Source organism: Plectropomus leopardus, chromosome 15 (assembly GCF_008729295.1).
Source record: "Plectropomus leopardus isolate mb chromosome 15, YSFRI_Pleo_2.0, whole genome shotgun sequence".
NCBI lineage: Eukaryota > Metazoa > Chordata > Actinopteri > Perciformes > Serranidae > Plectropomus > Plectropomus leopardus.
The window spans coordinates 5948168-5963154 of NC_056477.1; the positions used below are offsets into that span (position 1 = coordinate 5948168).

The following is a 14987-nucleotide window of genomic DNA, read 5'->3' on the forward strand; positions in this document are numbered from 1 at the left end:
GGGGTTCACACGATATTTGCTTTGTTAAACCGATTTCTTTATTTTTTCTTGTCTTCTCTCTCCGTCTTTGTCTCTTTATCTATATGACCTACTGCTGGGTTTGAGGATTTGCCTTAGGGATTTTTTTGAGCTGTTGTGTGCGTGTGTGTTTTTCGCCAGACCCTGATCTCTTACACTGGCACCGGCACCCTGTGAGCGAATGTTTATCCAACTGGCGCCAACTGATTCTCTCACTTCACTGCTTCTTCTCACCCTCTTAATATTTTTTTATTGCAAAAAAATTCCCAGACTCACCTCTCAATAAAGCACAATAAAACACTGATTTCTAAAAGGCAATTATTTTAAAAAACATTTATAAAATAAAGGCCTTTATTGTTATTAAAAATGACTTAAATCAAACGTTCAAAGGTTTTGAGGATGATATGATGAATCTTGTTTCCTGACATTGGATTGTAAAATCCCAAAATAATATGTAACATCTATTAAAAAAAGATATTTTACCAAATCCCTTTTGTTAAACTTGTGGGAATTAAGGCAGTGAAATCTCACATGCAGAGTGAGAAACAGAAAACTCTCCCATAAAACATTTCCCAGTTCTACCCAGATTTTTCTCTTAATTTTATCAGCAATCATTAAAATAAAACACCAACACAGATATCAGCAAAATGCCAAATATTGGCCCCAATAATTGGCCAGGCTGATAATCTGTCAACCCCTACTTAAAGTGATACAGATACCAATAGAGAATTTTGATACCTTTTTCTTTGTCTACTTAATTTGATATATTGTATATTGTGAATGGAAGCATTTAAGTTATATAAAATGCCACTGTCACTCCTCCCCATCCAAATAACTTTTACACAAATACACTTTGAAAGTGTTCAAATTATTAAAATATTTATTAAATATCTGTACAAAAAACTCAAATACTCTGCACTTTGGGCAAGTTGCAGCTGCTACAGTCATTGTCCAATCACACGCTGTACTAAACTGAAGAAAACCTGTGGTGATTGGCTGCAAGCAAACAAAAACAAATAGTTATTTTTCTAAAGATCTCGGCACTAAAGGATTGAATGCAGGAGTCATTTGACTTAAGAAGTCCGCTACTACTTGGTATTGGGTTACCTTTAAGGTATTGAGTACAGTACAGTACAGTGAAATCTTATATATAATTTATGTAATCACAGATTTAGGCAAATGAAAAGGTTTGTTTTCATAATATGTTTAACACATGAACAGATATTACCAACATGTGCCACAGTTTTTTCTATAAATAAGTGATTTCATCTACACACTTCGAATGAAAAGCTAACAGTGTAAATATGCACATATATAATGAAACTATACATTTATGTATTTATATTCCCAATTATTCTCTATACTGACATTTACTGTAAATATTTGCAGCGATATTATCAGTACTCTATTCTCAGTTTTTCACCAACATTTCTTATAATCTATGGTAGCTCTACACCTGACCCCTGCCTGTACAGTGTAGGTGTCAGGTCGCTGTAACACACTGTGGCGCATCCAACTTTGTCCAAATTGGACATAGCTAAACGTGTCATTTTATCAGCGAGTGCAAGTTATGTAACAATTTTCAGTGGCATCCTCTTGGCAGTGAGCATTTTCTGCAATGATCCCTCCTACATGTTGGTTTGGTGATAATATCCAGTCAGTCATTGCTTCTTTTATTCTGAAATTTTGTCATATTTGCAGGTTTAGAAATACATAACATCGTGAACTGAAGTCTATCAAACCCTGTCTATCAGCAGCCCCTCTGTTTCTCTACACTCACTCACACACAGATCACCAGTACCACCCAATCTCGACCGGCCTGCCCACCCAGCAGGCCTCCTCCATGGGCAGCCGGAGCCCAGGGCTTTCCCAGGGTGTCGGGTTGAGGGCTGGACACCCCCTCCCCTCTCAGGACTGTTATTACAGAGGGTCATCTGTCACCATTGTTTCCATTGAGACAGTGAGAAAATCAGGCAACTGGAGAAAAACAGAAGCCACGAGGGAATCCAAATGCAACGAGTACATGGATCTCCTTACCTGTATCAATATTATCCACCCAGCAGGGGCTCTGTTCACCAAATAGAAGGAGATAGAGGATGACGCTCGAGTTTCAAAGTCATTCTTGTGAGTTGTTATGGATTTAACAAGAGAACCATTGAACTTTGGTTTCCTGGTAGATACTCTTTGAGGTATTTGAGATTTTAATAATGTTTTTATTATAGCTGTCCAAAAAAGATCAACAAGTGTAACGCAACAAGGATCGTGCCAAAGTTGCTGCTAACATCTAGTGGCTGGTTGCAGTAATTACACCCTTATTTTCAAGCTTTTTTGAGCTTATTTCACTAACTTCATGTCTTTCCTAACCATCTTCCTATTTTTGCTTTTTGTGTGTGTGTGTGTGTAGGATCATGAAGTTCCACGTGGCTAAAAAGAAGTTTAAGGAGACATTGCGTCCGTACGATGTGAAGGACGTTATAGAGCAATACTCTGCAGGACACCTGGACATGCTCTGTCGCATCAAGAGCCTTCAGACTAGGTCAGGACACACACACACACACACACAAAATCACAAAATCCCACATAACTTTTTTGCAAAAACAAAAAAAAAAATCATCAATATCCATATAAATGAGCAATTTATCTGAATTACCTTGATTTTTGCATATTTTTATTCTTTATGCTGCAAGGGTTTTTATTCTTTACCAAGGGCTTGCATAGGTGGATGTTGCTGCCAGTGTTGTTGCAGCTTCTACAAGTCATCTATACGTAATCCTTTTAAATTAAATGAACCCAATTTTGCCTTGATCTCACTTCCAATTATGTCTTTTGTATGTACTGTATATGTACACGTGTGTCCCCTCTCCCTCCCAGACTAAACACAGTAGTGGGTCCGCCTCCGAGGCCTTTCAGCAGCCGCGGCAAGAACTTTTCCTCTCCCTCCCTGCATTTATATTACAGCCAGGCCCGGAGGAAACAGTCTGCACCGGGGTTAGGCCAACCCCGTCCTGATTTGTTCGCCAGCTGCTCCCCCACTAACATAACCAAAGTTGTGACGCCTGAGTCAAGCAGCATGCATTCAAAAATCTGAGCATCCTTACACATGAAAAGTCCATAAAAGTTGAAAATAGTCACAGAGGAGAATTTAATTTTGTTTAGTGCTAACTTTACTGTTGCAAAGAAATGTAACTGTGTGCCTGTTTTCACACTCGCTGAGCTTTCTTTGCTCTTTAATGATTGTGAAACTTTTTCTAACACAACCCAACCTATAGGGCATGTCCGGCAAAAAGCAGGCAGATTAGCTATTATTCATTTCAGGGCCTTTCATTTTTTGACAAATTGCAAGTGAACACAGTCCTGCCAGGAAATAATGTTCACTTTTTTTTAGTCTACTTAGAGTCTGAGACAGGTGAACTTATTAAATCTGAGTTGGTACATGGTAAACTGCAATAGAAAAAAATACCAAATTGGCTGCTTGACACAGGTCTGGTGATAGAGGTCATCAAGGAGCTCAAGTAATGGATTATCGAAAAGTTTTACACAAACAAATTATCAAAATATGTCAAGTTATTGATTCAGATGTTACAAACAAACGATATACATAGATATGCATTGAGAAACAAGCAGTGGCCAACAGTTATTCACATTTTCATGACACATTTTTCAGAAGTGGTCCGTTATCACACCTTTTTCATTCAATTAGTAGAAAGTTCTGTTATATTTTAAATACCAATGCTTTATTCATTTGTGAAACACTGAAAACTATGTGATAGTCCAGATTTGGGCACCTTGACTACCTCAACCAACTGAAACTTTTTGCCAGCTAACATATTGTAGGTAAACACATAAGAAAAGTGCATCGATTGTGTCCTCATGTAAAAGCCTCAATCCATAATTCATTTGGCCCCATAAAACTCCATTTACAACATTAGATGCATGAATAATCTAACTTCATTCACTCATTCATTCATTCATTCATACAAAATCCACTCGGTTTCTATTTCTTTTTGCAACTTAAAGCCACATAAAAAGACTTTCTTTTACTTGGATCAGAGGTCTATAATCGCTTAATTTATGGAAAGCAAAGCTGAATATATTATTTCAGCCTGGGTTACTATAATGTAGTTATGGATTAGGACTTTCACATTTAGAACTAAATTTATTTAAAGGAAATTTGTCTTTAGCTTTTGGTCATCTGGTGTGTTGTGCGTAATGAAGCAGTGCTGTAGGTGATGCTGGTAGTACTTCTGTAAAATAACATCATGCTCGTTTTCTGAATGTGTGTGTTGGTATGAAATGAATGTTTTGAAAAAAGGCTGTAGATATACACAGACCACGTGAGTAAATTGTACATTTAAGATAACTCATTACTGTTAAACATCGATATTATCTGTGTTTTTTAGAATAATAGATTCTTTTTTTGTTATTTTACTCTCTGATGCTGTTAAAACATCTAAATATAAACCTCAGTGTGTCCAACATTATGACAAGCAGACGGAGGTGCAAAATGTATGCTTCGAATTTGTTTAATTTCACTGAATGATTTGCACTGTCAAAAATGCATTAGAGTGGAATTTATGACATCCCAGTCTAAATGTTGTTTTATAAAATGTTGTGCCATGGCATTAATAAAAATGCAGACCATCTACATCTACCATCTACATAGATGGTCAAGCTGAACATTTTTTTGTATCAAAATATTTAGAAATTAAAACACGACTAATATAAAAATGTCAAAATCGACTATTGATGACTACATTATCAGCCCATTTTTCCCTCTCATGCTCTGTGTTTATCTACATGCCAAATGTGTTATAGTCAGTTAATATAGGACTGGATTTATTCATTTGTCCACCTGTGCTTCATGCTTTCGTGTGTGTGTGTGTGTGTGTGTGTGTGTGTTGATGTATCTGACCGAGTCTTTTTCCTGTCTCCAGACTGGCCAGTGCAGCGAGCTCTGGTCCCAGCCTGAGTAGCCGACCCAGGAACATGTCCTCTCCTGCCCTGCACTATTATTACAGCAACAACAGGAAGAAGCTCCCTGGCTCAGGGTTACTTTTATTTAATTTTATTTAAGTTTTTACCTACATTAGAATCCCATTAGTCTCCTCTATCATGACCACTAGTGTCCTTGCTGTCCCCTAAAGTGTTTGATTGACTGTGAAATGTAACACGCAAACAGATATGCCTGCAGGGATGCAAATACTCGCCGTTTACGTTTATTTTCTAATGGCACCGGGTGGTTGGAGTTTTCATTACACAATACAGTGAGTACCAGAACATTTAGACATACAATTAATTTTGTGTTGAATGCGAAAGAAAAAAACACCATGTTAATTTAAAACATGATAGTTCTAATGCATTTAACTCCAGCCATTTGGTAAAGTGTTAATTATCTCAGTCTGATTCACAGACACATTTGCATTTAATGCACATTTGCATTTAATCCAAATGTGTACTAACATTAATTCACAAACAAGCCAAACACATCATCCCCATTGCTACATTAGGTCACATGTAAAGTTCCATACTTCTTCATTTTCCCTTTCACCAGAAAGTGGAAACATCTGTGTGTAAATGTTGCTAATTTAAGTGGGTTTTTTTTTATTTTTTAGATTAATTCACGCGTTTTATGGTAGATAAAACAAAATCATGTGTAGAATTTCCTGGGTGTTGACCTCTTTAAAATCAATGCATGTTAGAGATATACAAACTTAATTAACTTCACTAATTTAACATTATTATAGTGTAAGAGAACTTGATTTTTACTGATTTACTGATTTACTGGTAATCTGATTACAGCTCTCTATTTAGTATTTGACTTGGATTTAAGTTTCCTTATTCCTTTTGGAATGGAACATTAATGTTGTTTTGCAAAAAACTTGTAACTTTCCAGTATTGAAGTCCTGCTCAGACTGTGAACATTTTTACTTAAATGTATTGAAACTCAAAAAAACACTGTCAAGCTTGAGTTACCAGGTTTTCACCCAGCAGTACTGTATTTATAAAGCTATTTTGAGATGTATGTGCTCAAAAATGACTTGTGCCTTTATTTTCTTACCTTGTGACTTGTGTCAAAATGTCATTTTTTGGGAGCATGTTGGTTTTTACTTGTGAAAAGAGCCCATGCAAACTACATACTGCATGAAACCCGAACTGTTTTTCTTCATTCCAGAAAAACTGAAAACTGTCAAGATACAATATCTTTGTATGAGACATATGTGACAGTGTGTTGTGTGTGTTTTACTAACTCTAACCTTAACATCCCGCTGCTGCTTTAGGTTTGTTATGTGACCTGGGATAACCTGAAACGAAGCTTGGGGTGCCTTCTTCTATTACAACATCATTATTTTTAAGAATATTAACACCAGTATATGTGTGTTGGTGCATGTGTGTGTGTGTGTGATCAGGGTGGATCAGATTCTGGGAAAAGGCCAGATCCCTGTGGATAAGAAGATGAGGGACAAACTGCACCCAGATGGAGACTCTCTGGAGGGCATGAGCATGCTGGGACGTGTGTGTAAAGTGGAGAGACAGGTGAGTTTTGAAAAAAAAAATCTGAGACGGGAACAACTACATCAGCAGTATTCTTTAAAAATGCATTTGCAAGATTTTATTGCCCTGTAATGATAATGATATAAGAAGCAAGGAGCTGATCTGGACTTTTGATCAATACCAGTGAGTCAGGATTTACTGTGCCAGATATGCTGGGATTTCTGGCTTCAAAACTCTCTTTCTGGCCTGACATCTGCTTTGGAAACACCAGAGATGTGTCAGTGTTTTTTTTTTGTTTTTTTTTTAACTGATTTTTATTTACCGGCAAATATTAATACACATAACACAAATGACAATGTGATGACATAAATAAAACCGCACAAACAAACAAACGAACAAAAAAAAGACCAATACAGAACAAAATTAATTCTGAAACTGAATTTTTATTCATTGGTGCAATTTAGTTTTAAACCTGAGAGGCTGTAATGTGCCAGAGTATGTCTAATTTTACAAATAAAGCTTTTTTTGTTCAAATGTTTGTTGGCACTTTATACTTGCTCTTGTACTATTTACTTTTGAAGGAACTGTTTCTTTAATGAAGAAATCTCGTGTGTTGTCACTCTGTTGTGTTGTGATTGGTAGGTCTGTTTATCTATATCTTATCTATCTATAAACTAAACTATAAACAAGAATGTGAGACGTTGCTATGTTAGTAGTAAGTAGTTATGGGTATAGTAGACAAAAATGGTAAATTAAAGCTATGCCGATGCGTGTGCAGCACTCGTACTTCATGCCACCCCTGCATAAGTCAGCACCCCACCTGGGCCACCCCAGTGAGAGCAGTCTGGACTGGACACTAATGGAGTTCAATAAAAAGTCATAAATTACTCAGTAGCCCTTTAAACTCCATCACTTTCTCACTCTTTTAGGTAACTTCCATTGAATCAAAGTTGGACTCTTTGTTGGACGTTTACCGCCAAGTCCTACAAAAAGGCCCCACGGCACTCACCCTCTCCTCGCTCCCCCTGTTTGAGCTGGACAACCACCACAACTCGGACTACCAGACCTCCATCATCAGCAGGGACCTCCCCTCTCCACAGGGAGGTGACTCGGTTGTCGGCGGAGGAGAGAACAACGGAGGAATCCGCCGTTCTCTTAACACCAACCCAAGAGGCCTGCGACTCATCCTGGCACCTGCCGATGATGACGGCCCCCCAGACTCAGCGCCTCCATCCTACCCCCCGTCCACAGCCTCGCTCTCCCCGTCACCCCTGCTGCCTCCTGATAGTCCCTACCCAACATTGGTGACGCCCAATGGTACCTCCAAAAGAGCACACTTCCCTGACCTGCCACCTCCACCTCCCTCAACAGGAGGTCTCACCCTCCGACTTCCCCCCATGTTGCACCCCTCCCACCTCCGATGCTCCCCTGACCCCGTCCCAGATGATATGACAGATGAAGTCCTGGCGGACGAGGGGAGCCTGGGCCCCTCTGTTGTTGTGGCGTCCAGTGTGGATGCTGACCAGGAAGGGGACAGTGAGGCGGTCCCTGAGAATGAAACGGTGCAGCTGCGGGAGAAGCCTGGCTTGAAATCCGAGGGGGTCTGGAGGAGGCACATGAGCCTGGAGGTGAACCCCCTGCTGCTGCTCTCGTCCAGCCCAGATGAGAGGTCCTCAGACTGGGGAGGCAATCTTGGTAAGTCCCTCTCCGTGCACAATCTCAGCCAGCCTTTGAACAACCGTGCCCCCGGTCTCTCCTCTGCGCTCAACAACAGCAGCAGCAGCAACAGTAGCAAACGTGGCAATGCCCACGGAGACCTTAGCAACTGGGACGGGACAGAACTCTTCATTAGTGAGTGCAAGCTCGAGCCAGAGGAAGAACATTTCAGCTTCCTGTCCCAGGGACCCGACAGCAGCCCCTCAGACCTTTTACAGACTGTAGAGGAGGCTGCTCCTCACCCCGACTTTCTCAGTCAGCCTCCACATATACAGCTGGCATAACCACACACACACAAACACACACACACACACACACACACACGCACGCATACGCATACTGTACATACACACCATTGTTGGGGACGCCACTTTTAAGGTATTTTTTATAGGAAACTATACAGATTATGTTGCAAATGTCCAATCAATGCTTTGCATATGGACATAAAAAAAATTCACATTTTGTCCGACATGATTTTGTCCACTTTCATAAAGATTTCATTATGTTATAAACTTTTCACACGGTACTAAAATTACTAGAGATGCACGGTATTGGATTTTTTGCCAATATCTAATATGCCGACTTGACAACTTATTTGGCTTATAACTGATATCTCTATAACCACTTTTTTACCCCACCTAATTAATGTCATATTATGAACACTCTTATTGTGATGGCCACCTATCAGATGGAGACATAAAATATATTGTTTCTCAGTATGTAATATTCATTCATTGTACAAAATAAGAAAAATACTTAAACTTAGAACTTAAAAAATTGTTGTCATCTTTAACTAAAGATATTCAGAAGTTTTATCAACTTTATACAAATAAGGTTTTTCATATACAAGATCATATATTAATAAAAAATGATGCTGATAAAATTTAATTTGTTTAAAATTAAGATCAAGGAAGGAGCGTTAACTGTGATTACTGAGCCTGCAGTCCGACACCTGCCTAACAGACATTAGAGCGTGGAAGCAAAATAATTTGGTTTAACACAACCATAACTGTCTGTGAGTAATGTTAGCTCTCTTTTTGATGTAATTTCCATTAGTCCTACATTTGAACTCAGTCTGAGCCTAAAACCCAAACCAAAGAACCAAGTTTGGGCTCATCACTGACGCAAGCAGGAGTGTTTGTTGTAGAAATTGAAGCGTGATGAATCTGCCTTGTTGCACACTTGACAGTTAAATGACTGAATACAATTAGAAGAAAATACTGTTTGTCTCATAACTAGGGCTGGGTATCAGTACTCTATACCTTTAAGGTACTGACTGAAATAACCCAGTACCAAGCAGTATCAAAATGTTTCCAGTCAAACGATAACTGCATTTGATCTGATTTTGGGATCTGATCCCGACCTGTTCAGACTCCCTGCCGGATCAGCAGACTTTTTGTTGCCGTAGCCAGTGTAGCCGGTGTCTGCCCGGTTAACTATTACAGCTGCTAATATGATTTAATAATCCGTTTGATGGGAGAAGCAGATTCCTCCAGGTATTTTTTACATTATCCGATCTTGCCCTCATTCAAAAAAAGGTCTGGACACCCCTGCAATAAACAATCCCAAAAAAACTCACACAAACAACCAAACGGCTCAACTTTGTGGTTAAAACCTGTTAATTACTATTAGGTATCATTAGCTATGTCATGCCAACAATTAGCCCTGTCACTGTGTGGTCAGACTCTCACAACTGTCCATGGCACGGAGCTCACACTCCCTCAGCAGCAGCTAAAACCCCCACGGTCTGCAGTGTGGTGAGGTTGAGTGTGGTGTATTGACAGACTTGATAATTTATCATGCCGAAATTTCGTCAGTTTGGCTTTACTACATGCCACTCCGTTCACATTATCAGTATCAAGTGAAGTACTCTATTGATATTGCTATCACTTTAAGGGTACTGGTAATGGTGCTGATACTGGTATTGGTTTTGTAATTTTCCAAACGATACCCAGCTCTGCTCATAGACAAGACAGATGCAAATCTCAAAAGTCAAGAGTAAAGTTGAACCTCAAAGAAGCCACTGGAAACGATAGGTCAACCACTTCTTTCTTAACATGCGGTGAAACCACTACACACACACACACACACACACACACAAACAAACACACACATACAACCAGTCCTCACGCACACAAAACCACACTGACGCATACAATCATAGAGTGATCCAGCCAACTTGACAAAGAGCTGTGACTGACTGATGACTTTATTTTTCATACAAGTGCTTGTATTCTGCGACTTTCTTGGAGAGTCGCTCACTCTTCTTACTCTGTCTGTCTTTGGCAGTGTAAAATGTCATCTTTTACTTAAGCTTTCATACATATTGCTGCATGGACTGTTTCCAAGAACGAATTAATGAAAGGAAAATTATGGGAGCGGCCCGGAGTGATGGGAATAGCTGAATTATAAAAAGGGTCAAAGGTCAAACCCTCAGCATGTATTCAGACCACTAGCGTCCCATTTTGTTTTGTTTTTTTTAAACAGAAATGTTACTCAATGTTTATTTGGCTGCTCAGTTTCATCTGTCAGCAAGTTGTCAGTAAACTTGGATGCAGCAAATCTTTTAGGGAAAAATGGCCTATCAGCAATCACTCAAGACGAAGTGTTGGACTATGTCCCGTTTTGGGTTGGACGGTAGCCTGGTGAGTTAGTTGCTTCTTGTCTGAATGCTGAATTGTCGAATTAAGTGGGCTCTCTCAGCCAAGCATGAGATGCTGCATGTCTAAGCTGTTGCAATACTTAACGTGAGGAGCAGTCACACACGACGTTGGTGGCCTGGATGTCCTTCTGCATGTTAAAATAATGTTCCCTCAAAATCTTGAACGAACAAGTACAAACAAAGTCTGCCCATATAAACATTATTATATTCTAATTTGAACTAATTTGAGAGTAGTTATGAGGATAACCCACTTACTATTCAATTTTAGAACGAACATACCATCCTTTAAGGTATTTTTAATACATTGTTTTGACAATCCCTAATTTTTACTGGGTGCTGGTTGCACCATGTGCATCAATAATGATTAAAGGCTGCTGGACTGAACATATTCCCTCCCAGTCCGGAGCAACATTAGATGTAGTGTAGTGCAGTGTGCAATGTGCACTGTTATAACATAGCAGGGTATTTTGAATTCGTCTGAGGAGCCAACGATAACAATATAATGCACATGCACTGTTGTTGATCCAGCATGCATGTAATTATTTTATCCATGTGTCCATTCTGCTGTGGACGAAGTCAAAAAAATTGATAAATTCAACATAAAAAACAGGAGCGAGTCAGTGAGATGAGAAAATGTGCCCTTTAAAAGATAACATACATTTTTCAACCTTGACCCTATTTTTCCACGTCTTTATGTCTAAGCAACAGATGTGAACAACAATTTCGAATACTGAGTGAGAGGGCTGCGACGCAACAGGTTGCAATGCAAGCATATGAGGCGTTTGAACACGTCACTATATCTTCATTAAAGGTGGATATTGTTGCCGCAGACAGGCTGAGATTGGCTGAAGTATCTCTTTACCTTTTGCCTGGTCTGTTTGTTATTGTCTCCTCAAGTGGAAGTCTCGTTCTGAAGTGTCATGAGATCTCATTTATTGCAAAAAGACAACAGTGGAATTATGATTGAGATTTGGAGAGTAACCAGACTAGTTTACAGAAAACGTGGTTTAGTGTTGCACAAAAGATTATTAGTAATTTATGATTATTCACCTATTTTACCTGGACAAGGAGAGAGAGAGGGACAACAGGGACTGCGGGTGAACAGCTGCTGCAGGGCCGTGAAAAATTAGGCCCTTGTAAATGTAATCTAAGGGGCCGTTTACACGGTAATGGTTCTTGTATGAAATGCTACATTTCTGTTGTAGTTTGGTCTTTTGTTCACAAGAAAATGGCGTTTTGTGAGCCTGAAAATGCAAACTTTTGAAACCCGGTTCCAGAGTGTAATCTTCTGAAAATGCGACCCTTTCTGTTGCCGGGTAACCTGGCGATGCGCAAATCCTGAGACAACGGTGACGTCACTGCCGTACTTCACGCATGCACGTGGAGTTCTTCTATGGTGTGTCACAAAGTTACACTGCCAACTACTGGCCTGGCATGCACACTGCAACATTTTCGGTTGTTTTTGCAGATCTGTGTACACGGAGATCGCTCTCACAGTGTTCTCATATGATTGCAGATTTTTTTTATCATGAAAAGAAAAGACTTTCCCCTTTTTTAATAGGGCCGTTCTTGTCTAAAGGTGGCCTAAGCCTGTCTGTGGCAGAAACAACCAGTTTTGGTTGCTGCCCTCTCGCTCAATAATTGGCCAATTTCAAAAGCTGCTGTTTACCTCAGTCTCTTAGACACATATTCAAAGGAAAAAATGTCCCAGATTGAAAAATGCTTAAGTTATCCTTCAATTATATTTTTTGTGCACTCAGCTGGTGCTGTCATCCAGACCAATGTGCTTAAGGAAACGTTGGCAGGAAACTAACAAGAGAAGCCAGAATCTCATCTAAGGTTGAAACTAAAATGTAATTAATGTAAAGCCTCTTTAATGTCTTCTGCTGCACCCCCCAAAAAATCATGCATAATTGTAATAAGCTTTAAAATTGCTCAAGTGCACACATTTATATTTTGGTGCATTTAGTCCATATTCAGATTAAGACATTTTTACTTGCAGGTTTATGAAAAAAAGTGCTGCAGGTTTCTTAATGTTTTGTTTTCACTGCCATCCTGCTTGTCGACTGCTCTTGAGTGAGAATTATGCAGAAAACTATGTCAGCCATCTTAATTTTTGTTTTTGCATGTTTACGTCTTAAGAGGTACACCGTCACAGCAGTCTTAAAAATGTAATTTAACGTGTTGATGACATCGTTTCAGTTTTATTCCCTTTGTTTTGAATGGTGAGAAGGTGCATTACTTAGGAAATTAACGTTCTGTAGTAGAATTTAATAAGTATTATCGCCTAACAAATGAAAATTCTAAACACGTGTAGATTGATTACAGCCCATGCAGAAGTTGATGAAATGTATCATCAACATGAAAGCACAGTTGTTTTTGGTGAGTTTGAGGAGCCTGAAAATGTGACATGGTACTTTAATGATTATTATTGGAATAGATTTGTTGTAGTTATTGAGTTTTGATACGTATGAAAGAGGCCAACCAAAACTGTCAGTTATTTTGGTGCAAGATATCGATCACAAGGAAAGCTCGTGGACTCAGCCAGTTGGGGCATTGGATGAATTACTCCCCTCATACAACATGCTCATTTTTGCAATCTGTAAATTGCTTAAGGGTGCCTTTCTTGCATATGAAAAATCTTTTTTTCTCTTCACAGGGCTGTAAAGGTCCTTTTTGCCTATAGCATACTGTAAAGTTGAAGATCAAACTTCTCATTTTGAGTCGGGCATCCAGTTCACTTAGCTTTAGCCACAGACTTTATACGGCTTTGATGGATAATAATACCATTTCTCTACTGCTTGAACAGTAATTTATTACACAACTGGGCCTTAAAGCTTGATAATGTTAACATTATTATTATTTCTTTGAAATTAATTTATTAAAGTGCACATTATGTTCTTTGGATGAGAAATGCAAAAATAATTTTATTATTCATTAATAAAGTACAAATTAACTAAACAGTCTGGGTTTGTGTGTCTTTTTTAAAACAAAAGTGTAATTAAAGTCTCAAACTAAAATGTAGCACATGGTTATGTCGCATTTTTTGGAATGAGGATTTTAAATTTTCAGCGTCATGGATAATAATTGTAAAGGGTAAGTCATGGGACACACATCATGGGACTCATGGGAACATTATGAGACAATGGACCCCATTAACCCCACTACAAAGGACCGAGACACACAGACTTTGTGGTGGTTTAGTGTCTTTGCAGTCTGTAGGCATCTTTTTGTGGTTTTATATCTCTTTGTGATCATTTTGTGCATCCTTATAATTATTTTGTATTAATTTCAGTTCATTTTGTCTTAACTTAAGGTCATTTTGTTTTTTTTATGCATTTTGTGTCTCCTTGTGATAATTTTGTGTCTTTTTTGTAATAATTTAGGTCTCTTTGAGGTAATTTTGCTTCTCTTTGAGGGAGGCTAATATTTTGTATTTGTTTGGTCATTGTTTTGTCATTTCCCAGTCATTCTGTATCCCCTGTGATTGTTTTGTGTCTCTGTAATAATTATGCGCCCCTTGTGGTTGTTTTGTGTCATTTGCAGTCATTTTTGTTTCTCTCTGGGGTAATTTTGCCTCTCTGAGCTATTATTTATGTCTTTTTTTGTATTTTTTTTTTTTTTTTTTTTTACAAAATCTCTTATTTAATCATTTTTGTGGGTTTTTGTGGTCATGTTCAGTCTCTTTATTGTTTTATTTTGATTTCAGGTGATTTTATGTCTTTTTTAAATTTTTGTGTCTCTTTATGGCCAATTTGTGTTTCATTTTTTTGTGTTCATTTCAAGTCAGTTTGTGTCATTTTTTAGTCTGTGTGTATGTTAATGTTTTTGTTCTTTTGTTGTGTTCATGTTTTGTCTACTTGTTTTGTTGTTTTGTTTTAATTTCAGGTATTTTTTTCTTTTTTGTCATTTTATGTATCTTTGTAGACATGTTCTGTCACCTAATGGTTATTTTGTGGGGGATTTTGAGGTGATAAAATCCAGTTTGAATGGGTTTCCGTGGTGCATTTTTTGCACTGAATAGTGTGAATGTTACGATGTAGAAACTGAGCTGGAAATTCCAAGATTGAACAAAAATAGAAAATGTATGCCACGTGCA

At 38.5% G+C, this 14987-nt stretch overlaps 1 protein-coding gene across 1 annotated transcript in view; it reads left to right on the plus strand.

Moving 5' to 3' along the window:
* Positions 1–8900, plus strand: part of kcnq5a (potassium voltage-gated channel, KQT-like subfamily, member 5a) — a 113062-nt gene extending 104162 nt beyond the window's left edge. The window contains exons 12-14 of the mRNA XM_042502825.1: positions 2423–2554; positions 6426–6552; positions 7440–8900. Coding sequence (XP_042358759.1) covers positions 2423–2554; positions 6426–6552; positions 7440–8510 — 1330 coding nt within the window. The 3' untranslated portion in view covers positions 8511–8900. The remainder of the gene's footprint in view (positions 1–2422; positions 2555–6425; positions 6553–7439) is intronic.
* The last annotated feature ends 6087 nt before the right edge of the window (positions 8901–14987 follow it).